Below are 27,936 nucleotides of genomic sequence, written 5' to 3' on the forward strand. Positions count from 1 at the left end.
TATATACAATTACAAATATAGCCATCTTTTGGTATAAGAATTGAAACATACACGTGTACTACCAGTCATAGTAGGCCTAATATTAAAATATTTACATATGAGGAAAAACATAATCAATCTGATTGATCAGAATGTCACATTGGCTTAAAATAATGCCTTAAAATAATAAGATTATTATATAATAATAATTTCATTTGTTAATGTTACTTTAGGAATTAGCATGAGCTACAAACAATGTACAACTGGATTTTTAATAATTAACATCAACATATGTTTATAGATGCTGTAAATATTTATTGTTCATAGTTCACATTAACTAATGTTAACAAATGAGTAATTTTTATAAAGTGTTACCAATTATTTGTTTTTAATACTTATTCATATTTAATATTTATACTTATTTTTATTAATTTTATATTTCTTTAATGTAATATTAATATCTGTGTATAGTTTTTGTCTTTATAAAGTATTTATTCCTTTGTCTGTCAGGAATAATACAAATTTAAAGCAAACATCTAAAAAATATGTTATTACTAAAATACATGAATTAGCTGATGAGTAAAAAAAAAAAACATCTCATAGATACTTTAATAAAATAATATTTATTGTCCGATTTTTATCAAGTGTTATAATTCATCCAATCTTGTACAGTAGCTACTAGTGATAAAGTGAGCATCTGTCATTCATGTTACATTATAACCAACAACCTAAAGATAAAATTGATTCAAGTTTAAATTGACATTCAACTTAACTGTACACATCATAGAAAAGTCTCAAACCTTAATATATATTACATTTCTAACAGTATTAAACACTCACAGCTCTTTTTCTCAAGCAGTGAACCGTCTTCTTACCAGGGGTTTGTATTTGATCTGCCGCCTGTTAAACTCAATCTTTGCATCTAAAGTCGACCGTGTGCAGATGTGCACATCTTTACAGTGATGTCAACCGTGTGTGTGTGTGTGTGTGTGTGTGGCAGGTCCAGCGCGTCTGACAGCACGGCTCAGTCTGTGGAGAGCACCGGAGTCAGGCAGCCGGCCAAGAGCAAGATACGCCGACACAACAACAAACTGACCACGGTCTTCAACCGGAGTCCTATTCTGCCAAACGGGCGACAGGAGGGCAGGACCCTGGAATCGGACGACCCTGCAGAGCTGTCCAGTCAGAGGACCGTCCCAGGGATACTCAAGATATTTGGCAGTGACATTTGTCAGGGGACCCACTATAAGAGCGTTCTGGCCACCGGTCACTCCAGTGCCAAAGAGCTGGTCAGAGAGGCTCTGGAGAGGTGAGGATGAAGGGTCAGATGAGTCGGTGCATTGTGTGTGCGAATGGGTGTCGCATCTATACTCTTAAAAATAAAGGGGGTTTTCGCAGAGAAGTGCCATTTTGGGTTCCCCAAAGAATCTTTCAGTGAACAGTTCTTAATAGGACTATTTTTAATAATCTAAATCTACCATAAAGAACTATTTGCGGAATGGAAGGATTCCATGGATGTTTTCCAAGATTCTTCATGGAACCATAAAAGACCATAAAGAACCTTTGTTTTTTAAGAGTGTATGCGTCAATGTAGTGATGCGCTTAACTGTTGTTGTTTTTTTATTGTTTTTTTACCAACACTGAAACAGAAATTAAAGTTTTCATTTAGCTAAAGAAATCGAAAGGCTACGTCTACATAAATCCGGATACATCGTCGCTCTCAGTCACCATTATATGTTTGGTCTAAAACGCGACTGCGCTCATGTATTGCCGCAGGACAGCAAATGTGAGGAAAAAGTTCTGTCATCTTTGCAGGACTGTTATATGAAGAACTGAAGAGCGTACCAAGAAACATATATTTAGCAGCACTGAAAGTGAATAGCACATAACAGGCACATTAGCAGTATAAACATACATCTATTGGTTAAATATGCGTCACATGACTAAACATGCATCATCGTTTTCAAATGCCTCCGTTTTAACAGTCCACACTACAACGAGAAAACAGCGTTTTCAGATTTATCCACTTGGGAAAGCATTTTCAAAGAGCTGTTTTTGCAGGACAAAAACACCGTCTCAGTGTGGACGGAAGGCCAAAACAGAGAGAAAAAGGTGCGTTTTCAAACGAAAATGTATTAGTGTGGACATGACCGAAGTTTTTGTCATTAAATTTGGGTAATTGGATAATTAGACTATATAGACCTTGAGCTTTTAAAGCGGCAGATGACATAACTGCACCATGTGCATATTAAACAGAACATTATCGTTCATTGATGCGGATGCTAATATAGTTATCATTCTATGTGTAAATGAACCTGATCTCTTTCGGTCCATGATTTTAACCCTTCAAAACTATTTTGGGCGAAACCGAAAAAGAAAAACTGAATATTTTCGGAAGGCTTGCAACCTCAAGTCACTGGTCGCTTCCATTGTTCCTTGACTCGTTGTTAGTCCAGCCAGCGAGTTCAACTGAGCTGTTCTCCGGTCTCACAGGTACTGCTTGGAAAAGGAAGACTCCAGTGCATATGTGCTGTGCGATGTGATTGGCCGAACTGGGTTGGACCACGAATGGAAGACTGAGTGCATTCGGGTTGTGGGCGACCATGAGAAGCCCCTCGTGTTGCAGTCGCTCTGGAAACCCAAAGAGGGATTCTCCAGGCGCTTCGAGATCCAGAGAAGAGCAAGCGTGGAGGCGCAAAGTGCCAAGAATACAGACACCATCACTGCAGGTACTGCGGCAATATCAGTTTAACTGAGTGAGTGTGAGTGGTACTTTCAAAAAACACACCGCATATTTATTTAATTATATCACAGCCTTTGCAATTTGTTAATCATCATTAATTTCATGATTTTAGTTTTATTTAGATCAATCCTTAGATTAGCCCTAATGTTAACTATACCGATAAAGTTTTAATAAACGTTGTAATTCTGTGAATATACAACTATAATGATAACAAACACAGAGAAACAATATCGTTGGAATCACTTTCAGACTGATTTTTGCCAAGACATTGTCAGCCAATCAGAATCAATCTGACTTTAACGAGCTTGAGCTTTTAAAGACGACATAACAGCACCACACTCACAATAAACTAAATGGTATTGTGTACTGGTGTGGACGCTAATATAGTTATCATCATAGTTATCGGCATTGGTGTGATTTAGAGATGTTTTGACTAGCTGACCTTTGATCTATGTTCCAGTTGACACAATTTAGGAATGTTTTAACAGTCTGAGGTGCCTCGTAGCTTATCCCAACAAAAGCTTGTCAGCAAGAAGCTTAGTGAAATTGCTCTCTCTGAAGTATGTTTTATTGGGATAGTCCTATCAGCACTCACACTGCGCTTTCCCACCGCGCTCCGGCCGCCAACATCGAAATGGCCGCTTGTTTTTCTTTTCTGAGCGCGTTTCCTGCACTCTTGAGGGTGTTTTTTGGCACGGGACTGTGCTGTTCCACAGGGTTCTCTTGAGAATCGGTGACGGGGGGGAAGCTGTGTGTTCTGGCAGAACAATGTAGACGACCGCCCATTTCCACAGCTGATAACGCCCAGAGTGCCGATGGGTGTGAAAGCCTGACCTCTGAGAACCTTTCACAGCACTTCAATGCTGTTTATGTTTACGTCACTACCATCCAACCAAAGAGTCATCTTGTATCCGAGCATCTGAAAGAAATGTACAGCTATATTTAGAAGAATGTATGCAAGCATTATCTCAAAGCATTTAATAGTATTTCCCTCATCATTTTAGGCAGTTATGACATTGCTCATGCAGTAATAAGTCTGACTAAGCCATAATCAGTGCTATTATCCTCCTCAGCAAATATGCTCCATCTTTTGTCATTATGACACTGTGAGAATGTACGCATTTTATCTATGCAAATCATAGTTTTTCATTTTTAATATGATCCCCTAGGCCTCAATGCCCAGGCCCGAAAGCTGCAGCACGCCCGTTCGCGGGTCACCTCCCTGTTCGTGGATGGGACGAATGAAGGGGTGGATGCCCTGGGTATCTGGAGGAGCTTGAGTGAAATGGATGTCTCCACTATGGGAAAAGAAGCCAGTGAGACCCATAATGCCCCTCAGCAGGAGGATCCAGAGGCAGAGGCTGATAAAGAGGCTCACCGCCTCAACGCAGAGAAAGAGGAGACGGAGAGCAGTGATGACAACAACACGCAGTACTCCATCCACCTGCCCTTTGATTTCCCGTATTTCATTCTGCTGCAAGGATACAGCCACAGACAGGTAGGACAGTGGCTCCTTGGACCCTCAGTGATGTTGTTATTTGGATTAGGGTGCTAGTTATGGTTCTGAAACTGTAGGTAATGCCGGGTTCAGACTACACAATATCTTTGTCTGTTACGATAGTAACTGTGTCGGATTATGCGATTTTGACTCCTAAATTCTTGTCGTGTCTTCGACAAGATACATGTCAACTACACGTTGCTTCCCAACCAATCATCTCTTGCCGACTTTAATGATGTGCATGATGTCTCGAGAAGGCGGAACTAGCGACTGACTTCTGGAAACAAGAGCCTAAAACAAATGTTTGTACTAGCCTAATGCTAATTCCAGTATTCACCGGGTTGCTGAAGCACCTCCACTATCGTTTGCCAGTATTTATCTTTTTTCACTCTCTTGTTGTTGTCCCTCAAGGAAACACCAAGGTAGGAGTATTGTTTACATACTGTTGACATAAGTCCACCTAGCAGCACCAATACCAATCTCTCTTTCGTTTCGCCATGTTTGAAAGAGCTTCTGTGCTTCAACCTGTTGTGGAGGGCCACATCTTTTTTTTTAACATACTAGGTTTTTAGTCGTGACGTCGTGAAGCATATGCGGCGCCACTATACGAGATAAAACTATCAATTCTTGGGTCCCCACGGCCATTGTCGTTTACGAATCACCATGAAACCCTACATCAAACATTGTGCCAAAATATCATGTAGTCTGAATCCGGCATAAGACTAGCATAACTTTTTCTGGTACTGGTACTCTTATTTTTACTCTTATTATCTTTTTTCTGTAACCTTTAACCTTAAAGAATAGAACTTTTGAACGCAGCTCTTCCCACACAGTTGGCATTATGGACATTGGTGATTTATCCAATCATGTGGCTCAATGTAATTTGCCATGTTGAAAAGACGTGATCCGCAGTGTTTTGCTAAACGTTGGAAAGAATCCTCATGTTCGTCTGCTGCCACATCCGTAGATACGCTAGTAGCGTAGTGTTGTTTGCTAATGCAATCAATTAGGGTCAATTTCGAACCAAATAGGCATACAAGGGCTAGTGACCAGAATATCATAGAGTGTTGAGAGTATAGGCTCTTTTTATTAGAGCCAGTAAGCAACTACATAGCAATTTTTTAAGCAGAATTTAGATTTTTTTTCTAAACTGAGGTTTGTGGCTTGTTTTTTCAACAACGGCTCAAGTGTAAAGACCCTTGAAGAATAATTGTTTGGCAGCAGAGAATGGGAGAATGACAAAAGTCATTGTGTCTATTGTTTTTGCACACCATTGAACCATTTCAGTGTTATTTGATGCCTTTTTTATTCTTTTAGCCTTGATATTTTTGCAGCAACAGTCTGAGATGCTACATATGTTTCATATAATGGTCAAAAATCACAATATTTGTCAAAACAATGATTCTAATGCTCTATGTGTATTCTGCTAGTACAAACCCAACTAAGTGTTGCTGTTTTATTGTAAATTAATCAAAGAAAGCAAAGCACAGTATCCCTGACAGCAGATCTCAAACCTTACATAAGACATTGGCACATTCATCCCTTGTTGATGACAGTGGTGTAAAGTCTTGACTTAAGCACAGTTTAATCTGGAGCCACTCACTGTGGAGAGAGTGTGTGGTGTGTGTGGTAGTTTTCTATAGGATTAGTCCAGGTCAGAGCAACATGATTTGGACAGGCAGGCGGACATATGGACGGCAGATGATCCATGTGTCTCAGGGCATCCTGGGACTGGCCATCAGTGAGTGAGGAGCTAAACTGGACACAACATGAGCTCTCACACAGGTGGAGAAGATTTGAAGAAACCACAACACGCCAAAGCGCGTGAGACACACATTAAGAACACACAGAATCCCAAAAGCCCTTAATAAACCCAGAGATCCAACAGATTAAAGGCAACCGTGAAGGAAAAATAGAGTTAGGCCTGTTTCGCACATCAAATGTCCACTTTTTGAGTTCTTTTTGTGAAATAGTTTTTGCATGAAAAGTGTGTTTGTGCCATTTGATTCCATCACAGAACCAAGATACCACGACAAATCAATATGATCAATTAAATTACAAACAAAATCAGTAGTTCATACAACAACAAAAAAAGGACAACAGTGTCAAAACCGACTACAGTAGTTTTTCTAGTGTTTGTAGAACATTTTAAACATCTCTGTGGAAAACTGTGTTGAAAAGCCACACATGTTTTCAGAGACAGGAAATCTGCTACCCGGCTATTCCTCACAGTCAGTGTTGCTGAGTACGCATTGTCAAGGGTGTGTGAGTTTTTGCATGTACACACTAAACTGGAAAACTGCAACCTTAGAACATAACCACATTTTTTTTAGCCTTTTCAATGCGAAATATTCACAGTTGAAACAGAATGCTCAATGATAATCCATCTACAGTTGATTGGATTGTGAAAAGTGGGCATTACACACCAGAACGGAGACTGAAATCATCCAGAAAAAATTAGCAGAGGCAAAAAAAAAAAAGTGATTTATAATTTGTTAAAAGATTATGAAGACAAACATTTAATTCGCTTGCTCAAAACATGCATGGGAGAGAGGAATAAACAAGTTTGCGGTTATAGCAGTAATTATATGAGTATTGTCTCGTTAAAATGCTGAACTATAATCAGGAGTAAAAATTCCAGTGCCATGAGGATACGTGCAGCACTGCAGTTTACTGTAGGTAATAATCAGCATTGTTTACTAAGCTTGCGGTCAGTCAAGGCAGAAACACAACTCACTCTGCCACGCAGTAAAGTTTCTCTTTATTGTTTTTGCTCTTTGTCCCTTGAGTCTCTACATTTTTAGCTGGAAATGTTATGCACAATGTCTTTTCTCCCATTATAGAGTGCAACAGTCAGGTTCCGGAGAGTAAATACTCCATTCATTTTCTCAATAGGGAAATAGATTTTTAATGCTAACTTATAAACCGTTAAAGACAGCCCTACTGAGGTTGTTAATCTATGGTCTTTGCTTCAGTTGAAGCTGCCAGCCCGCATAAATGCAACTTATTTTTTAAAATAATCACGTTCAGCAGCAGAATTAGTGGTGAAAAACTACATTACCCATAATGCTGTGAAGAAAGTTCCACCAATCGGAGAGTCGACACAAACATAACGCACAAAAAGAGCGCTTTAGCTCCGCCTACTCCCATGAAACACTGCGATTGACTTTAGTGGGATCGTAGTTCTTTCCCTCGCTGAGGCCGTTAAGTACACAGTCTTGTACCTCTTAATTTGTGTCTAATTTTCAATTACATTTTGATTGGAATCAAAGTTTGTAATGTTGTGATTCACCTCTTAGCTGGTTTGGCTTGTTTCATGCTTTATGGCGCTTTAGCAAAGACCTTTTTAAAAAATCCCTATGGGAGAAATTAATGGAAACGATATTTCAGGATCCAACGATGCTAAAAATGTGCAATAAATGCACTCTTTAATCCGCAGAGCACAGTACACCGGAAACTCGCAACTTGAGGAGATGTTTTATTAAAATAAAATATACATAATACATTCAATATGGGGTTGTTTTTTGCCCCACACCATTATATTACTGTTTGTATATGAATTCAAGGAAATGTTGATCATGTGATTTTGAAATCAGTGATTTTATATGTTCCAACAGCTAAAGTATAATGAATTATGATGATTAAGTAATACCAAAGGATAATTCATTGAGCATAACAAAACTCTTGACATTTACACTGAACCTGGCATTAAACATGGGCTTTAATTTTGGTCTACCTTAGCCGTGATGGGGTCCTCAGTCCATTTCCACAAGAAACTAGTGATGAGTAGAGCGTTGTGAGTGACCGATGTTTTAATTCTGCGCTCACAGAATCCGAGTTTCTCTGCTCATCACATGTTGTTAATGTCAAGCAAAAGGGTTTTGTAAAGGAGTGAATGAGAGTGAGTTTTTGGCCTAAAGCAGGTGCCTGGGAGATTATCTCTTGTTAAGGGACTTAGAACAGCTCTATGTCAATCACTTCCCATAGTGCTGAGAGGTGCTTCTTTCAGATCAGAATAATCATGTGGTTTAGCAGCACAAAGTGGATCAATCTATTAACAGTGCGGTCTGTTTTGACACCACAATAAGCAGATGAAGAATTTAGATAAGACCGTCCTCACTCTTCCTTCTTAAATTCTGTTAACAGTAGTTGTCAGTTCACTCATATTACATAACACATTGATTCTTGAGACATTGAACAATGCATGTCCCACACCTTTAACTGCCATTAGTTTTGAAAATAACAGAGAAAATGAAAGATGCAGGAAGTTTCACCAAAACGAAGGTGAATACATGTTTTACAGATTCATCCCAAAATCTCTAATCCTTGGTATATAAATCATTTTCCCTCACACTGTTTTGTCCCAGTACTCAACCATTAGTGACCTCATTGCTTGTTAGTTTGGTTTAAGATTCTATTAGCCCAAAGTTATCTTGTTTAATTTAACGAAATCTCCTGTTTCTTCTGCTGATCTCTTGTCAGGACTTTCTGATCTATCTGATGAGTGGGAACAGTTGTGTGTTTGGCAGCTCCAGTGAATCCTCCGCTGGTAAGAATGAGGAGACCCTGAAGGTGGACGTCTTACTCTTTGCCCCCGACATCCTACCTCAGCATTGCTGCGTACAGCGCCTAGACGCCGCAAAAGACCAAACTGAGGGTGGCAGTAAGATGCAAACCGTGCTCAGACCCCTCCACAGCGCATGTGTAACACACAACGGCGTCCCTCTTGATGACGAGGTTGAGTTGTGTCCAGGTGACTTGGTGGGGCTCGGTCAGCACTATCTCTTCATGTTCAAGGACCCTACGGCCTCAGGAGCCTTCCAGACCCCGTCCTGGATGGCCACCCTGTGTCCCCCTGCCACGACGTCACCCTGTAAACTGTGCGGGACGTCTGTCAGGAGGAGGAGGACTCAAAAAATGGCCGCCCGCTGGAGGGACTTGGATGGTAAGGTGGTGTCGCTGTCCTATCAGGTGCAGCACGAAGATCGGGTCTTGGAGAAGATTCTCAATATGGTGGATTCAGGAGGGGAAGAACCCAAACTCACTCCAGCCTTTCTACTGTGTCTGTGCATTCAACACTCCGCCACCAACTTTGAGTTGGCTCACCTTCGGAAATTGCTGCTCTCTATCGCCAATCAGATCCAGCTCACCATGTGGGTAAGTGAGAAAAAAAAAAACACTTGCCAAAAACAAGAAAAGCATGCTATTATAATGTTGTACCACAAGTAATTGTGTCTTTTGGACATATACCATGGTATTCTTTGAAATAACTTTGAGTACCACAGTTATTGTAGGGCTTTTCACACTGCACTTAACCCCGGGTAGAGGACCATTTCACATTTATAATTTATAAGTGGAATTAACATTGTGGTGCGAAACGTGTATGGTGTAAAAGAAAGTGGTGTTAGATTGTTACGGCTAGATGCTTAGCCACAGAAAACCTTCAGTCGCATGCTTCATATTCACATGCTTTGGACAATCACAGAAACACAGCGCTTTGTATAAACAGTAGTTTCAGCATTTGAAGAGAAAAATGTGAAATGCTGATAGAAAACACCACAACTGAATTGAAGAAGATGTTTAATTCTTACCTTCATAGTCTGAAAAGTCCATTCAGGAAAAACTTGATTGTACAGTCAACAATATACATTATGATGATGCGCAACACTAGAGCCTTTGTGTAAACAGGTCACCTGCTGCGTTCATCAATGACACTGACACCGCAAATGTTAATGTTAACCCAGGGTTTAGGAATGTACAGTGTGAAAAGTCAGCGCATGGGTTTGAGCTATTTGTACCAGGATTAATTGTTAACCCAGGTCAATTTTGAGCAGTGTGAAATGTGAAGCGAGATAACTCAGGGTCCCATTTACCCAAGATGTAGATTGACCCAGGGTGTACCATTTCATGTGTGGAAAGCCCTTCTGTTTATGTTTATAACTCACTATGTGGGCTGGTGGAATAGACTATGAAACAGCCAACAAGTCCACTAACTAACAAGAAAGTACAGTGAATTGCATGAAGCTTTGGAGTAACACCATATATACCATATGCCATATATATATATATAAAGCCCATGATGTCCATATAATGCATATTTACATTTACCAACAAAAAAGAGTACTGGACACAAGAACTTGTCCTGTTTGACACCCTTTTGGAGAGCTAAAGTAGGTCAGTATTGTCATCAGGGGATTAAAGGTTGTGGCACACTTAACAGAGCTGTTCTTCTGAGATTCTTCTTTTTTTTCCCTCCTCCACAGGAAAGAACAAAAGAACTTGCAGCTCTGCAGCCAGACATGTGAGAGAGCTTATTTCTTCTTGAAACCATTCTTCTTTCACACGCCTCTGAAATAAGAGCAGGGAACTTAAAGTACGACTTTAACTAGCGTATTATCACCCATGGTGCTGTATATGTTCAATTCACTTTTGTTTTCTTTGTTGTGCCCGATCTCAACCCGGGACAGAGCCACTTGAGCGTGTCATTAACTGTTGAATTGTACAGTAATAAATCTGTCTGCTGACAGACAGCAGTGTTAAAGCGTTTCAGGCTCTGATTGTCTTGTGTTTAAATTGTGAATTTGGCTAGCAGAGGGCTGGTATTTTCTATCAGCTGGTATTTTCCTCTCAGTCCACATCCTGATTTTTAGTCATTTCCCTCCATATTTTGGTGAGATTAGTAGTTAAAGCGTAGGTATTAAAGGGGGAAACTTATCCTCAATTCCTCAATGATTTGAACTTTGATTTGGCTTGCTGCTATTCAAAGTATTAAAATAAAAAAAAGACAGGTTTTACAAGCATAGGTGTAGAAGGTTGTGAATCCAGTGACATCATTGAAGCATTTAGTTGTTAGTATGGTTGTTTGGTTGGACATTTAGACAAACAGACAAATGTATGGAAAAACAGACAGATGGTTTGTTGGTTGTTTGGACAGACAAATGAATCGGTGGATGAATGGGTTGGTTAGACAGACAGATAACCATAAATGGTTAGATATGGTTGGTGATCGCTTTTTTGGTTGGACAGACGTAAAAATACAGAATGGTTGGTTAGAAAAACTAATTGATAAATGCTGGGTGATTGGTTGGACAGACCAATGAATAGGTGTTGGATGACTAGAGATGATTGGTTAGTTGGTTGGATGGACAGAAAGTTTGATAGATAGATAGATGTTTGGTTAGACAGTAAGATAGATGGATAGTTGTTTGTTGGTTTGGTTGTACAGACAGACAGACAGACAGGCAGACAGACAGACAGATAAATAAATGGTTCGAGAGATAGATTTCAGTTGTTTTTTTAAACGGATATTTAGAGTGACAGGCAAAAAGGTAGATGGATGGTTGGCCAGACAAATGGATAGATTTATGATAGTTTGTTTGAACGAGCAAGCTTATACATAGGTGGATATAGACAGAAAGATGGTTGGTTAGTTGGTTGGACAGATATTTTTATGGATAGACAGCTGGTTGGTTTGTAAGACAGATGAAGGGATGGTTGTTTTATATGGTTGGTTGGTTAGACAAATGAATCTTGGTTTCTTGTTTGGGCAGACAGATATATAAGTGGATGGATGGATGTTTTGTTGGTTGGTTGGCCTGATAATTAATGGATTCTTGGTTTGTTGGATAGACTCACACAAGTTTATCCATCTGTCTGTCTGCCTATGTTGTGATAACGTGAACATTGTGCTCTTTATGCAACAGAAGCTCCAGTGATATGTCAGCAGAGCTGCATGTGTTGAACATGAAGGATCTGATCCCGGGCCTGGAGCCGCTGGTACTGTGGATGTCCAACTCCATTGAGCTGCTGCACTTCATCCAGCATGAGGTCCCTCTGCTCTTAACATGGAGACAGCAGGACAGACAGGAACAGGACAAAGGTACCAGCCTTCCCTATGTGTTGTCCTGTATTATTCGAAATATGTGTTAGATCACTGGCCTCGTTGGCTCATTGCTTTAGTTACTGTTTCATCATTTGATCTTCCAGCCACTGGTAGATCTATACTTAGAAGTCTCTTGCGACTGTGCAGTAACATCATGTCTCCATCTGCTCAGAATCATTGGATTGTCAGATCCAGTCCACGCGTGTTGCCAGTGAGGAGGCCATGACGGTCCTAGAGGAAGTCATCATGTTCACCTTCCAGCAGTGTGTATACTATCTCACCAAAGTAAGTATAAATTAAAGGCCATTAGGTCTGCCAATAGATTTAAATATTTGCATATATTTCTTGTGGTTAAGTACTATATTTATTATATATTCATTCCAAATATGTCATGTTTATTTTACATATGTTAAATATTATTAAATATTATATATTTAAATATGTTCCGCATAGCCCTGAAAGGATGTAAAATATGTGAAGCAGGCAGGGCAGGACTTAGGGTGGTGGGGGCCCCTGGGCTTGAGTCACTTTCGGGCCCTACCTTCTATACATTAGCCTACTTTAAATAGAACAAAATGATACATACACAAGCTTTGTATTAGAGCTACACAATTCTGGATAAACTGAGAATAAAAATAGAGATCACGATTCTGAACAAACAACTAAACAAAATAACATAATTTATGTTAATTACTGAAGTCTATTAAAAATGTTTAATTAATCTGAATTATTAAAAAAAAAAACAAAAAAAAAAAAAAACTTGGGTTTGAATGAATGATTCAATTCCTCAATCAAATGCACTTGTTTCAATAGATGAATCAGCATTTTTGAACGAATCTCCTGAATGAACGATTCAATGACAAATGTTTTTTAAAAGTCATTTGTCGTCATCTGGTGGCATAACAATATAATCGATCCAAACGTTATTTGAAGTGCAAAGCTATTCAAAAGGTGACTGGTACCATAGACAGTGTTACATGTTAAAAAACGTAATAATTTATTTATATGACCACCGATTGAAGCTTGAAAAAGTTATTTTCCAATAAATAAATAATGATTAAAAAAGTTCAAAGTGATCATAAGTTTATTGCAATGCAGAAATGTCTTGGTCAGAATGAGAATAAAACACTTATTTACCTGGAAAACATATGTTTTGATCGTGGCATTTCTTTGAGATTTAGAATCCAGAATTCCTATAGGCTAATTATTGTTTCTTTTATGAATTTAATAAAGAACTCTGTCTCGTATTCTGTCCAAACGATCCATGTAGGCTACTTTTGTGTCCATTCGTTTTTCCTTTTTTAACCCGTAATTGAAAAACGAAAAATGAACGGTTGTTGTCTTTTTAAAACGCAAAGTTGAACACCAACATTTTAATTTGAACTGGCTACACCAACTGCTGCGCAAAAAAGTAAATATCGACGAATTTTCAGATTTTTGTTTATGACTTTTTGCCCCTTTATAAAACATTTAAAATATCCACAAATTAATATGGAAAACATGTCGATTTTACTGGTTTTCAAAGGCCAAATTAGAACCTGGAATTTATGTTTTTCCCGCAGTGCTGAATGAGAAGAGCCATAATATTATTAATAAACTATTGCTTTGGCTAAAATCACATCTCCATCTCCGCTAAGCAGATGCGCTTTTAGAGAGAAATGCACATTTCATACGGATTAATCAGAAGGTATTAGCTTTCGATTCGAATTTGTTCGTTTTAAAGTGGACATTTCAAGCTTTAGCCTACATAGGCTATATTTTGTTTCAGTTGTCGTGCTCCAGTTTACGGAGATCATGAAAGTGCGTCTGATTGTTTTCTTTTATTTTACAAAACGTTTTCTTGTTATTGTGAGTTTACACAAATAAAAGTAGTTGGGAATAATGTATTATTATTTTCTGTATGACCAGAAATGATAGAGTATTTTAAGTTGTTTCCACTGTTGATAGGAAAATGCAAGTGTTCGCGGCCGCGCCTCCGTGCCATGCAGTGCGCGCTCCACACATTTAGCTTTGTTCCTTTCTTGCATAAAAGCGTCTTCTAAATATAGCCTATTAAATGTTATAATTTAATAATATAAAATTCTTATTATTTGCGTAGCTATACATGGACCTCAAACACACCGCGTCTTCTAACTGTGGTGACTGTAAATGCGCAAAAACTGTTTCCATTGCAGTTTTGCGAAATATTCCTTTTTCGAATTGCCTGAAAAACCACCTCATGTGAGCGTAAAACCTCAAGATGACTGACATTTAATTTAGCTAATTAAATTACATTTTTTTCATTGCAGGGCAGCCGGGCCAGGTAACAATGCTAGACCAATCAACAAACTTTAAATGAAAAATTAAATGACTGACATATTATTGAAAAAATCAAACGTAAACGGGCGGGGCCCCCTATTGGGCGGGGCCCATGGGCTTGAGCCCAGTCAAGCCCAATGGTAAGTCCGGCCTTGGAAGCAGGACATAACCGTGTAAACAGCATTTTGTACTTCCAGTCTGTAAGCCAAAGTAAAGTCATAACAAAGCAGTGGAGACACGGGGATTGGCCATAGCTATTGGTGAGCGAGATAACTTGTCCTCTCGTTCACAAAGAATCAAAAACAAACACATTAACAGTGTTTTCTCAAGGCTCAAGTTAATGGCAAATCCCTGCCCCTCTCAGATGAGCGGGAATGTTTTGGAATATTTATTTTCTCGCTGGATTTGTCTGTTGCTGTACGTGATGAATGTCTTAAAGGAATAGTTCAATCAGACTGAAATTGTTATTTTCTGTCCATTGTTATTTTCTCAATGGAACATAAGGAGAATTGTTTACTTTTCTATGAATCTTTGATGTGCCTCCATGGGAACCTCTCAAGGAAACCAGGGTTTACTAAAACGATTAAAAATCGCTTGTTGAAAATGAAAGGAATCATTGTGAAACTCATTCTCCATTATATTACATCAATGTTACATCCGTTTCGATGGTGCGGAAAATCCACGCAATGAAGTCACCTCAAGTTGGAGACAAGAAATATGTGACGTGTTTGTTGCAGATTAACTTCGTGGATAAATAGTCAGTGGAGAGGTTAAGTCCTTCACGGTTCAAACACTCCAGTCCTAAACTAGACAACAACTGGCATGTAGAGGCATTGTAGCGGACAGGAAGGACAGAGTTACCCGTCCTCTGCCTGATGGGGAAGCAGCTGTGCACCTCCACATTTGGACTCGGAGAGTTCATCTGTTTCCTGACCAGGAAATATTCTGTTCTCATCACCAGAAAGGGAGATGAGTGTCCAGTTAAAGCAATCATTATGCCTACCAGAAAGTTAACGGTTATCGGATAATTAGCATGTAAATGTCATTTAACAAGCCATAAACTCTGTCTTTTTCTCTTTCCTCTGATGTCAGACTGTGTAAGGTGATTGGTTGGTGTTAGGAAATAGCAATTTTTCCTACGTAATATTAAACGGGTTATAATAATGAAAATAAACTGCTTTCCTGTCGACACATGTTTTAATGGTCTATGTTTCATCATGCATTTAGATATTTCAGTCATATATCAATTGTTAATTGTTGTGAATGGTGTGATTCTTCCATGTCTTAGTCATGCCCATGAATGCTGTGATGTCATGGATGTTTAAAAGGCAGGAATGTGTCAGTCAGTGATGAGTCATCGGAGGCGGGACCTTTGGCTCTGGTTCGTTCCTCAATGACCTCATATGACTGAAGTGCGTTGAGTTTGAAGCACTTATTTCAGCTTCATTAACTTCTGCTGTGCCCTGACAGACTGGCAGTGTGTTTATGTGTGTTTCAAAGTCGCCATTGAAACGGAAGTTGCGATAATCTTTTGTGACGTATATCTGAGTGACACGGCTTCTAAAACAAGAACAAATGTAGGAACTTTTGTCCATGGGGAGTTAATTGGACGGTTGGATGCTTGTGGTTTGCTATTGGTGGATCTCATGTGAGTGACAGGTTGTCCCGCCCTCGCCCCGGTAAACACGTCATCAGAAAAGAGAAGAGATATCACTGCAAGTTATTCTGATTACAAAGGCACATATAAAGGTAAAAATATTACGTGCATAGATAAATCATTTATAATCAATACTGCAATATTCCATTAAAAAAACAAGAACTGTCCATATTGATTTCACGATGACTTAAAGAGTTGTGTTATGGTGCAGTCGCATTTACGATTGAATTTCGTGTGAGGGCGAAAGATCTCAGATTTGCCGCATTTAACCAACAGAAAGACTTCTGCGTGAGCTGTGCTTTATACATAACTGCACTATTGATAGTAGACAATTGTCAAAATTTCGCCAACATTTTGCCAGTGTCACCGCATCTTTAAATTGAAATCTGACGTTTTATTCGCAATGGATGATCATAGTGATGATGAGTTGTGCTTCATACATTGCTACACTGTTAACAATAGACAATGTATTTTTTGCCCATGACATTTTTGCCAAAATTTTGGTAATGTGACCACATCTTTACATTGAAATCTGACGTTTTCTTCGCAAATCAATGGTTATAGTGATAGTGAGCTGTGCTTTTTACATAAATACACCGCATGGTTAATTTGGTTGGCAATTTCGCCAACATTTCGGTAATTTGACCACACCTTTAGATTGAAATTTGGCTGTTTCTTTCGCAAATCAGTGGCCATAATGATGATGAGCTGTGCTTCATACATCGCTACAGTACTGACTATGGAAAATGGGCCATTTTTGCTCATGAAATTTTAATAGTGAGCTGTGCTGCATATATCGCTACACTGTTGATAAGAGACAATGAACCATTTTTGCTTGGAAAAATGTAGTAATGTAACCGCACCTTTAAATTGAAATCTGACGTTTTATTGGCAATGGATGATCACAGTGATGATGAGTTGTGCTTCATAAATTGCTACACTGTTAACAATAGACAATGTATTTTTTGCCCATGAACTTTTGCCAAAATGTTTGTAATGTAACCACATCTTTACAGTGAAATATGACGTTTCCTTCGCAAATCAATGGTTATAGTGATAGTGAGCTGTGCTTTATACATAAGTACACTGTTGATAATAGGCAATGGACCATTTTTCTCTTGCAAAGCGTTGCCAAAATTGTGGTAATGTGATCATACCTTTACACTGAGATCTGACGTTTCATTCGCAATGGATGATCATAGTGAAGGTGAGCCGTGTGTCATACATTATTGACAATAGATAATGGACACTTTTTGCTCATTAAATGTAGCTAATATGACCGTGCCTTTAGTTTGAAACCTGACGTTTCATTAGCTTCTATGGATTGTCATGATCTCTAAAACATTTAGACGTAATTTGGCAAAACCTTTGTCTTTTCTTGTGCTTAAAGAATCATCAATATTTTCCCTTATTTCAGGGTTATAGTTCAGGATGCTGTGTTTTTGTCAGCTTTGTGATAAAACACGTTCCCTGTAGGCTCTTAGCCTTGCCCGAGTTCCCGTCTGGCACAGTTATCTGCATGGCCCTTATTTGTTTACAGAATCCTTTTATCTCTTCCAGCAGTGGTTTAGTCAGTGGGAAAAGTGAGTGTGGATGTGAGATTCATCTGCTGGTCTAGTCTTATCTGAATGATTCTCAGGACTCTCACTGGTGCTGTAACAATGGCCAGTCAGGGCCGAGACATTCTCCAGAGTCCAGTCACAGTCACATATCTCCCGCTGAGGGGAAGCCGGCCCGTGCCGCTCTTCCTGTCGGCTCAGTACGTCCTCTCTACTGAAAGCACAAAAAATGTGACCTACCTTTATCTCTCCTGTGTTTTCTCCTATGTTTTAGGGTTGCATTTGCACATTCAGCATTTACATATATATTTGTAGTTACATATGTGTGTATTCCACTGCACATTCAGGATTTATAAATATTCAGCTTTAAACTTTATATTCAGATATTCAGAATTTAAACATGTACACTCCCGTTCCAAAGTTTATTTGATCAAAAATACAGTAAACCAGTAATACTGTGAAATATTATTACAATTTAAAGTATTTTAATATATTGTAAAATGTAATTTATTCCTGTGATCAAAGTTGAATTACTCCAGTCTTCAGTGTCACATGATTCTTCAGAAATCACTCTAATATGATGGTTTGATTTGAAACATTTCTTATTATTGATAAAATGATAAAATGTTTATAATTTTTTTTGTTTAATAAAATTGTTTAAAATAACAGCTTTTTTTTTTTTTACACAGAAATGTTTGTAACATTATAAATACCTTTACTATCACTTTTTAACACTTTAATGCATCCTTGCTGAGTAAAAGTGTTAATATCTTTAAAAATATATATTTTTTAAATCGTACTTATCCCAAACATAACAGCGGCATATATTTAGATTTACTATTTAACTATTAAAGATTTTTAAATATTGATTTTAACATTTACAATGAAACATTTACAATTTGGATACAATATTGTATATATATATATATATATAATTTTATTTAGATATTTCCAGGGTTTTAAATTATATATACATTTTTCAGTCACAAGTCAAGATTTTTCCAACAATATAGTCAGATTTCCAATTATATATTCAGATTTTTAAATGTTTATTAAAACTTACAACTCTATACATACATTTTTCTTTATGTCCTGTATGCCTCCCATGATATATATATATATGTTGTAGATATTATATGACTGCATTGTGCGCAAAATAATGCATGCATCATTTTCACATGACTTTGGAGTAATTATTATAACTACACAATTCAAGCTTAAAATACAGGGTATATACTTCAGTAAACAACGAGTTATATATGGGGTGGTCCTCTTAATAAAGTTGTTTTTGATAAAGCTACTATTTAGCAAGTATGTAAGCTATTATAAGATTCTGTACAGGATACATCAGTTAATGGATTGTTAAGCACATTAATCAAACATTATGTCCCCGTCCCCTCTGTTAGAGCATGTATGCTGTGTTGCCGGAGCTGCTGGACAGTAACCCTTTCTCTGAGAGCGGACAGCTGCGCACGCCTGCGGGGGTCAGCCAGATCCTGGACGTCCTGAAGGAGGCCCTGACACTGCTCAAGACGTTCCTGGTGCACAGCGAGATCACGTCTCAACTGCTGACCTACCTGTTCTTCTTCACCAACGCCTCGCTCTTCAACGCGCTCATGGAGAGAGGTGAGCACATGTACGCACTGTCCTTCTGAAGACTCAACCAAACCTGATGGTGATTCGCACTCAGAAATAGAGTAAATTTACTGTGCGTGAACTCTTTGATTTTTTTTTATGCAAATCACCACTGAGGTTTCGATGCAAGTTATATGGATTCACACACCAAAATAAGAGCACAATAGAAGATGAGAGAGTGCATTGTAAACTACTTTGTATAACCGGCTGTTTTCACCCCAGTGGTCTTGCTTCTCTGTTGGGACGTGTTTCTCACAAGGGTGTGAATTTTACAGAGTGAATATTTGCGTCCAGGTGTAAATATCATTGGCCACACAGAAAAGCTGTTTGTGCGCAATATTCTGCTGAAGCCAGACAAAACTGTGACAGAATGTAAACTGGTTGAGTTCAAATCCAGCATGTGACTTTTGATGATTATTGAAAAATAAAGAGAAGCTTAATATGATGAACATGTTACCACTTGCACTAATTGGGAGTTCAGAATAAATATAGTTGTGGTTGTGTTTGAAGGGTCTGGCGGTGGTTTCTACCAGTGGTCTAGAGGAGTGCAGATCCGGGCCAACCTGGATTTGCTGATGGACTGGACTCAAAGCATTGGGCTGGGAGATTTGGCTGCCGACTCCTTCCAGAAACTCTCTTCAGCCGTCAACCTGCTCGCGACTCCCAAAGAGACCCTGCTGCAGGTCAGAAACCCTACAGCTGCTCCTCAAGTGCTTGCACAGATGCTAAAGGGTTGTTTCAGGGATGATCCCAGTACCATGCTCATGCACTTACACACAATAATATGTTCTGACACAAAATAAATCAAATCTTTACAGGATTCAAACAACATTCAATTTTATAAACTCAGAGCTAAACAGTAAAAAAGACAATATTTGTACATTTAGGAAAGCTCTATTTTGCATCCAGATATAAGATTAATAATGTGCCTTAACCTGAATTCGTTCGTTCGTTCGTTCGTTCATTGCAGTGTGTATAAGAAAATGAGAATTTTGGGGAAATGTTTCATTTTCTAAAGGCTAAAGATAATTTGATATAATTTCTCTTTAAATTTTGAGGTAAAATATGATTTGAACCATATGAGGTGAATCTACCCAATATGTTGTTTCCTATTGTCATGGGAAACCTGGAATTATCTGGGAATTTTTAAATTGCGTTTTCCAGGCATGGAAAAGTCATGGAAATTAATTAAGTCTAAGGGTGTGTTCACACTTGTGTTTGGGTTCTCTTGGTTTGTTTGATCCGGATAATAAAAAAAAGAAGATACATTTAGTCCTGGTTCGCTTCGTGTTCACGCTGTCATTTTTAACAACACACAAAAAGATACAAAACAACAACAACAAAACTTTTTTATGACGTATATTTTACGATGGAACTTACCAAACATCCACAACAATGCTGTGTTTGGGGATAAATGCGCTTGTTGTATGTGCGTACACACAGTATGATAGTATTTTGACCAGCTGAGAACTTGTGAAGAGCTTATGAAATGTGTAAAGTAGTCAAAACAGTGGCAGGAATCCCTTCGTCACACACACAAACCAAGATCTGCTTCAAGAAGACAGTGTTTTTGTGCCTGAACTGAACTGTGATTGTTAACATCACGACTATGACGAGATAAAACAGGTTTGCTTGAGCATTCTGTCCTTTTAAGGGTCACATCTTGTGTCATCAGGACCTGTTTTGGGTTCGTTTAGATGTCTTTGTTCTGTGTTGCGTTCATATTTCAGTCGAGAGTTTGTTTAAATCTAATCAAACCTGCCAAGTGTGAACACACCCTTTAAACATCGTGGAAGTTTCTATACTGAATATTAATGTGTAGCACTTTACAATAATGTCCTATTATAACATTACTTAATACATTAACTAACAATGAGCAATACATTTGTTAAAACATTGATTGATCTTTGTTCATCGACAGGTACAATTTTTATTTTAGTAATGTATTAGTAAATGTTAAACTTAACCCTAACTAAAAATAAATGTTTAATTGTTAGTTCATGTTAGTAATACTAATGATAACAAATGGAACTTTATTGTAAAGTGTTTCCTGTACATCTTTGTTGTTACACACTGAAATATTCCATCAGCTATAGATATTTCTCTTGTGTAGAGTAAAAGTTACTTGCAAACTATAGTGTTGTGAGAGAAACTTTATCTTGAGTGGTTCCCGTGAATCAATAAGTCAAAACAGTTCACAAATCAGTCTGAATGATTCATTAGTGAAGGCTAAATCATTTTAAAGGCCCTCATCCAGAGATAACAATTCACCAGAAAGGAAATGCTCCGGTCATAAAGTGAGTGCACCCTTATATTGTTTGTTCAGTTCACTTGACAAACAGCTTGATCGAGTTTCCTTGTGAATAAATAAGGACATTCTTCAGTTGCAAAGAAGAATTAACTTGGATTTGACAGCAAGGTGTGCTGGAGGTTGTGATCTGGGTTTGACTGCTGATTGGACAGGTGTGAGTATCAGTTATAGAAACACCAATAAAACGCTTGTAAAAGACATAAAAATGACGTGATGTTTCAAGAAATACAGAGCAAACCTGTTTCACAAGCCAAGTTAATTCAATATAACCTCCTGATGGCATCAAACTCATGACAAACGTCATATTTACTTCTTGAGTCATGCCATTTTTCCATTCACCACGTAATAAAAACCCGTTCAGCTTGCCACAACATGCCACCGCGTTCAGCCTGTCATATAATCCCAAATAATATGCATTATTCAGCTCAGTCATCAAAGTTGAATCATTTTGTAAATACAATGTAGACGGAGCGCCGCTGGCAGGAGGGACTTTAGCACCTGATGAACAGGAAATGGAAGAAGTCAAAACAGCTGTTTGTCTGCTCTTAAACCTGTTAACTTTCTTCAAAAGCCATTGATAGTGGGGGGACGCATTGTTTACTCTTTTGTGCACAAGGAAATGAGTTTCACTTAGCTTATCATACCATAAAAGAAAGGCAGAATAACAGAGGACAGTATAAGGTTTACAGCACGTCACCCAAACACATCCTGTACCGTGGGGGGTTTACAGGTCTCGTGAAGTCTCTGCAGTAAATGAACTTTGACCGGTAAGCCTCTTAGCCTATCAGAGAGCTGGATTACAGCTCTGGGTGGGAGGGGCTAGTATGATCTCATGTCTTAAGTGACTGAGTTTACTTTAAACACACTCCAAACAAACATATACATGACTCACTCTGTCACATGATCTCTGTGTTTATTTGTCCTGCATTACGCAGTCAACCTTAACAGTAAATGAAGGAGATGTAAATATTTCAAAAACTGAACCACATTTCATTCCAAATTGGATTAAGGGTGTTTCTCCATTATTAAAACTAAGACGGACTTCCCTTGTGAAAAAGAAGTACATTTTAGCTTACTTTTAAAAAGAGTACTTATTACAGATATTTTTAATTGCATGTTTGTATATAATTTAATAACATAATATACATTAATAATACAAGATCTTTTTCATTTTTTAAAATGTGGCAGATTTTGCCAAATTGACAAACTTTTTTCATCCATAGTCGCTAGGAATGTTGAACTTATTAACAAAGAGTAAACAAACAAACAAACAAACATTCTACACACAAATACAAAACTACAATACCAGAATGTAATTTGCAATTGAATGAAAATATGTTATAGTTTTAATTTAAGTAGGACTTAAGTACACCTTAATATGTAATTTCATATTTTTTTTATTGCCAGGTTAAAGTGTACTATTGAATTTACTGACAAGCATTTTTTGTAAACTAAAAGATATTTTAATGAATTATATTCATTTATATTGAAACTTGTATTTACATTTATTTGTAATTACACTCTTAAAATTACGATTTTGAAATGAACTTTAAAGATAATTTACACAGTTAAAATTATAATTAAGTACTTTATATATGTGCTTTAGTATGTTAGTCAACACATCAGAATAAGTGCACTTTAAAACATGACAAAATATTATTACAACAATGATGTAAATGTAAATGTACTAGCTTTACTGAAGTGAACTTTTAAAAGTGTACTCAAGTGTGTACATAGTGACAAAACTCTCTTGAAGTTCACTTAAGTATCCTTTTATTTCATTAATATTATATTATCCTCAAGTACGTTTTTTTTAAAAGTGTACTTTTCAAAATTTTAAGTAAACTGCAAGTGCACATTCAATACAATCAAACACACTTCTTTTTCAGAAGGGTATTATCTAACCCGTTTAAATATTTATAAGCCATCATATTGATATGATTTTATAAAACCATTTATAATGTGCTAAGACTTAATCTACCAAACTCAGCATAGTCTTTCAGCCTGTTCTAACTCTGTATGCTTTATTTATTTATTTTCTAACTTTGTGCTGATTTAAGCGTGGTATTTGTGCTTTTCTATAAACACCACCTACTGTCAGAGAGAGAGTTTGCATTTTCATTCAGGCCGTCTGCTGTTCGCTACGAATTGGTCTGAACAGAGAAATCGCATGCGAAAATCAAACAGTTTTGCATTTGTTTGAACTGGCTGTGACTCTGGGTTAACATCTTATACCCTAAGTCATACCTGTCAACACTACCGTTTTTCCCGGGTTTCTCACATTTTTTAGCCCTATCTCCCGGACCCCTCCCAGTTTGTTATTTCTCCCGGAAAACTCGCGTAATTTGCATGGCCCAAACTCCTTTATGAATAATCGGACCAATATGTTTGTCTAATGTTGACCAGTTGCCAGATCTTGTATTAAATGCATTATATTCACACAATCCACACACCATATACAATTTCAACCCGTTTGTCACCTCAACCCGGCAACCTATAACCCAGTTGCGCAGTCGCGGAAAATTTAACCCGAAAGCGAGCCGACAGACATCAGACATCCAGTTTGTCTTGAGGAGCTGTACTTTTCTGGCTAATAATATGATCACATGTAGCACTTGTTGAGACTAAAGAGACAGCATGTGTCTGTCAGAATCATCCAGTGTGCAATTAGAGAATGTTAACTTCCTCTATCCGTCAACAAACAATGGTTGCATGTCAAAGTTGCTGGGAGACTGGTTGTTAAGTTTCCACCCATGGCATGAGCGCACAGTTTGTGGTTTGTAAAACATCCATTTCTGCACATAGTTGCAGATGTCTTTTCCCCTTTTCCATCCATCTATTTTGGGACAGCCATTCTGACTATTCAGTCCAGCCTTTTGTGGGTGTCTATAGCAAAGAAAAATCACAATATGACACAAGTTCTCTCAACAGTCTCTTAAACTGTGCTTCACAGATTTGCCACATATTCAAAATGCAGTCAAAATCAGAGATCTCCAGCATTTCTCATCAAATTCTTCCAAGACCAGATTATCTGAGCTTCTATCCACAATCATTGCCATTTTTATGTTTAAGAAAGCTTAGGAGTAAGATCTGAAACAAATTTGATACATTTCCATTCATTTCCATTTTTGGTCTCTGAGCTATATTTTATTTAATGGTGAACCAAGACGTAAATCCAACATCTACACCAGACCTGTTTTACTCATGGGACTTTACTTGTTTAGCCCTTTTACAGTCAAATCCTAGGAGAAACCAAGACCAGACCTGGTTTCAGATAAAAGGGAAACGCAAATAATTTGCACATTCAGCTGGAGAAAATGAGTTACTCATAAACATGTGTCTGATGCACATGCACGACTGTGTTGTGGCTTTATTAGCCAAGAGTGAGTCCTGCGGTCCGACAGATCACAGATTTATGAGAAATCTCTCATGCTTCATTTCAGAATATCATAGTGAATCTTGCCATGTGACATTTCTTCCCCAAATCAAAATAAAGAAATATTTAGCAATGTCTTCCAACTTATTATCTTAGTGCTACAGACATTGTAACTTTCTCTCTACTTTCACCCTAAATATATTTCATTACTTCCATTTATATTTAATTGGTAAATTAAATTAAGTAACTATCAGTATAATTGGCATGCAACCCTCAAAACAGTATATAAAATTAGTTAATTATAAATTGGTTAATGCCTTCATGTTTTCAAATTTCTTTAGTGTGTAATGTTGCTGTTTGAGCATGAAAGAGGTCAAAGTTACAGTGTCACTCCAGAGGGAGTCTTGAGTTTTCTTCAAGGATCAAACATGTCAATATTCCTCATTTAAATAATTCCCACCCAAGGCATACGTAAAATAAATGAGTATGTTGAAACTTGCGGTTATGGTATCGGCCGGGCATGGCATTTCTGAAACTTTTGGAAAGGAGAGGCTTCATATAGACAGGAACTAAACAGAGTGTTACTGACAGACTAGGAAGAGAGGTGCTGCAACAATGTCAAATATGTGAAAAATAATGTGTCTTTTGAACTGTCAAGCATGAAAACCTATTCTAGAAGACCCCAAAACCAAAATCGGACTATATATTTTGGACTATATATTATAATATGGACTATATTCTGTATTCAAATTAAATTAAACTAAAAGAAATAAACCTAATCAAAACTATAAAGATAAACTCTCTGTTGAATGAAACAGCTGTAACTGTAAGGAAATGCCTAACATATCCTGTCAGGTTCAGCAAGAGTCTGTTGTTCTAGTGAGTTTGTACAATAATGTTCATTCCCAGCCACTGCTTCCTATATAATTTTGTGAAGAGATTGGTTTAATTACATACAAGTAGTGGATGTTATTTTGTTCTGGATGCGAAAAAAAAGACACAGAAGAAAACACTACTCTGTTATTTAGACAAGACACCAGTAAAGGAGAATGAAAAAATAAATGTGGAGTGTTATTTGGTGAGCTGTCTTTTGTTTAAGTGTTTTGGCTGTATTTCCTTTGCGGTATTTTCAAGATGTTTTGTTTGGTCGACAATAGAGTTTACTTGTCATGTGTTGTCAGAGAATATGTACCCTTGTGAAATGTACTCCATCAAAATACTGGAAACTGTTGTGTCCACCCAATTATTCTCCTTACTACACAGAAATGTACTAAAACATTCAGACCAAATGATATTTGACCAGGGGTGCATATCTCTGCTAGTGCTACTTGAACTAAGTGCTACATTTGACACATTCATTTTATATTGTGTTGCCATTTCTGGACAGACACTAACCTAGTTTAGATGCTACCCGTTTGTTTGTGTAAATGTGATTGTGTAAAACATCTTTTCGATGGTAAAGGAGGGTACACCACAAGGCTCAGTCTTGGGTCCTTTGCTATTTACTTTGTACATGCTCCTTTTAGGTGATATTACTAAAAATGTATTTTCATTGTTATACAACACAAAAATGTCATCTAAATTGACTTGTGAGAAGTGTGAATGAGTAAACTAACTGAAAGCAGTTTTTCACCAACAGTTACCATTGCTAAATCATGCTGGGCTGTGTTTCCCAAAAGCATTGTAAGCCATATACAATTCTGTGCCCATTGTGTGCTGCAAAATCAAGATTACAATACATGTGACCAATTGTGAGTCAACACATCTCTAAAGACATTTCACCAGCACATTTCTCCTGTCCTGAATAGTTAGCTAACCCTGCTGAGAAATCTGGCTGGGCCCTAAAAGCCCTTTTAGTTTTATGTGATTTTTTCATTCTTCTATGCATCTGTGTGTGTTACAGGCATCATGGTCCACTCTGAGAGCTGAGTTTGTTCATCTGAACCCTGCACAGCTGCATCATATGCTGAGAGAGTACAACACAGCCCGTACGTGCCCTCCATGCTGGACCCCGTCTCCAGAGGATGCAGCGGCGGCCCTCCATACATGTGAGATTAACAGATGAACAGTAACATTTAACCATTGTCAGTTCAATAATATAGTATACCAACAGCCTTTTCAGTATAATGCACGATTTCTGTTTTTAAACATTTCAGTGAATCAATTAAAACTATGTGTATATATGTATTTTAAGAGGTTTGGCTTAAGTCCCTGATATACTCACGATAAAGAGCTTTTTCGTTCTTCACTTCTTCACAGAGGTTAAAAAGAAGTACGAAATACCTTTTCAGCAGTTTACTGTCAGCGAATGTCCGTAACACCACCCAAATTGCTGAGAGCAGCGTTTAGATGAATGTGTTATATGTAATGCATCCTTTTCTCTCAATAACAAAATAAACATACAACAAAAATGACAGCAGTGAGAAAACAGAAGTTAAGAAAGCATCTGATCATAGCGATGTGGATATGTTTGCACCAGCTCTGCAATTCAACTCTCTAGTAAAGTCACATCACATTTATTTGTATATCGCACATTATACAATTGATTGGTTTAAAGGAGGAATCTTTAAAGCAATAAACATTAAAATACAGTGTCAGTGTTGCTTTCAACTAACCTTTTTAGCATTGGGTGATTCATTATCAGGGGGAGGCCTGCGTATAAAGGGCTCAAATGATGTCTTGAATGCTCGCTGAGATTCTCTGTGCCTGACAGCAAAAATATTTTTTGTCTTAGCTAATATCCTGGAAAGTTTCGACAACCATCCTCCTCTAATCCTGCCCAGCAGCATCTTTCATCTGGAGCTGGGAAATCCCATCACAGAGCCAGGGCTGTTCCCGCCATTGCAGAATCTGCAGGAGTTTATCCAGTCTCTCCCAGAGAGCCAGACACAGTCTGATCATCAGCCCTCACAGGTAAACCTCCTCCATGCTGTCAACTCCCTAGACGCCACACAGAATGCACAGACATTTAGTGCAATGGTTAGTTGAAGGGTGTAGA

The 27,936-nt window shown here is 37.9% G+C and overlaps 1 protein-coding gene across 1 annotated transcript in view; it reads left to right on the forward strand.

Annotated features, from left to right (window-relative positions):
* The window catches only part of radil2a (Ras association and DIL domains 2a), a 43,820-nt gene that overhangs the window by 3,377 nt on the left and 12,507 nt on the right, over positions 1-27,936 (forward strand). Inside the window, exons 2-12 of the mRNA XM_084416799.1 lie at positions 980-1,288; positions 2,473-2,708; positions 3,892-4,220; positions 8,703-9,377; positions 10,484-10,521; positions 11,924-12,099; positions 12,275-12,387; positions 19,023-19,242; positions 19,762-19,934; positions 26,842-26,986; positions 27,673-27,851. Coding sequence (XP_084272925.1) covers positions 980-1,288; positions 2,473-2,708; positions 3,892-4,220; positions 8,703-9,377; positions 10,484-10,521; positions 11,924-12,099; positions 12,275-12,387; positions 19,023-19,242; positions 19,762-19,934; positions 26,842-26,986; positions 27,673-27,851 — 2,593 coding nt within the window. The remainder of the gene's footprint in view (positions 1-979; positions 1,289-2,472; positions 2,709-3,891; positions 4,221-8,702; positions 9,378-10,483; positions 10,522-11,923; positions 12,100-12,274; positions 12,388-19,022; positions 19,243-19,761; positions 19,935-26,841; positions 26,987-27,672; positions 27,852-27,936) is intronic.

This window comes from Rutilus rutilus (genome assembly GCF_951802725.1).
Source record: "Rutilus rutilus genome assembly, chromosome: 1".
Taxonomy (NCBI): Eukaryota; Metazoa; Chordata; class Actinopteri; order Cypriniformes; family Leuciscidae; genus Rutilus; species Rutilus rutilus.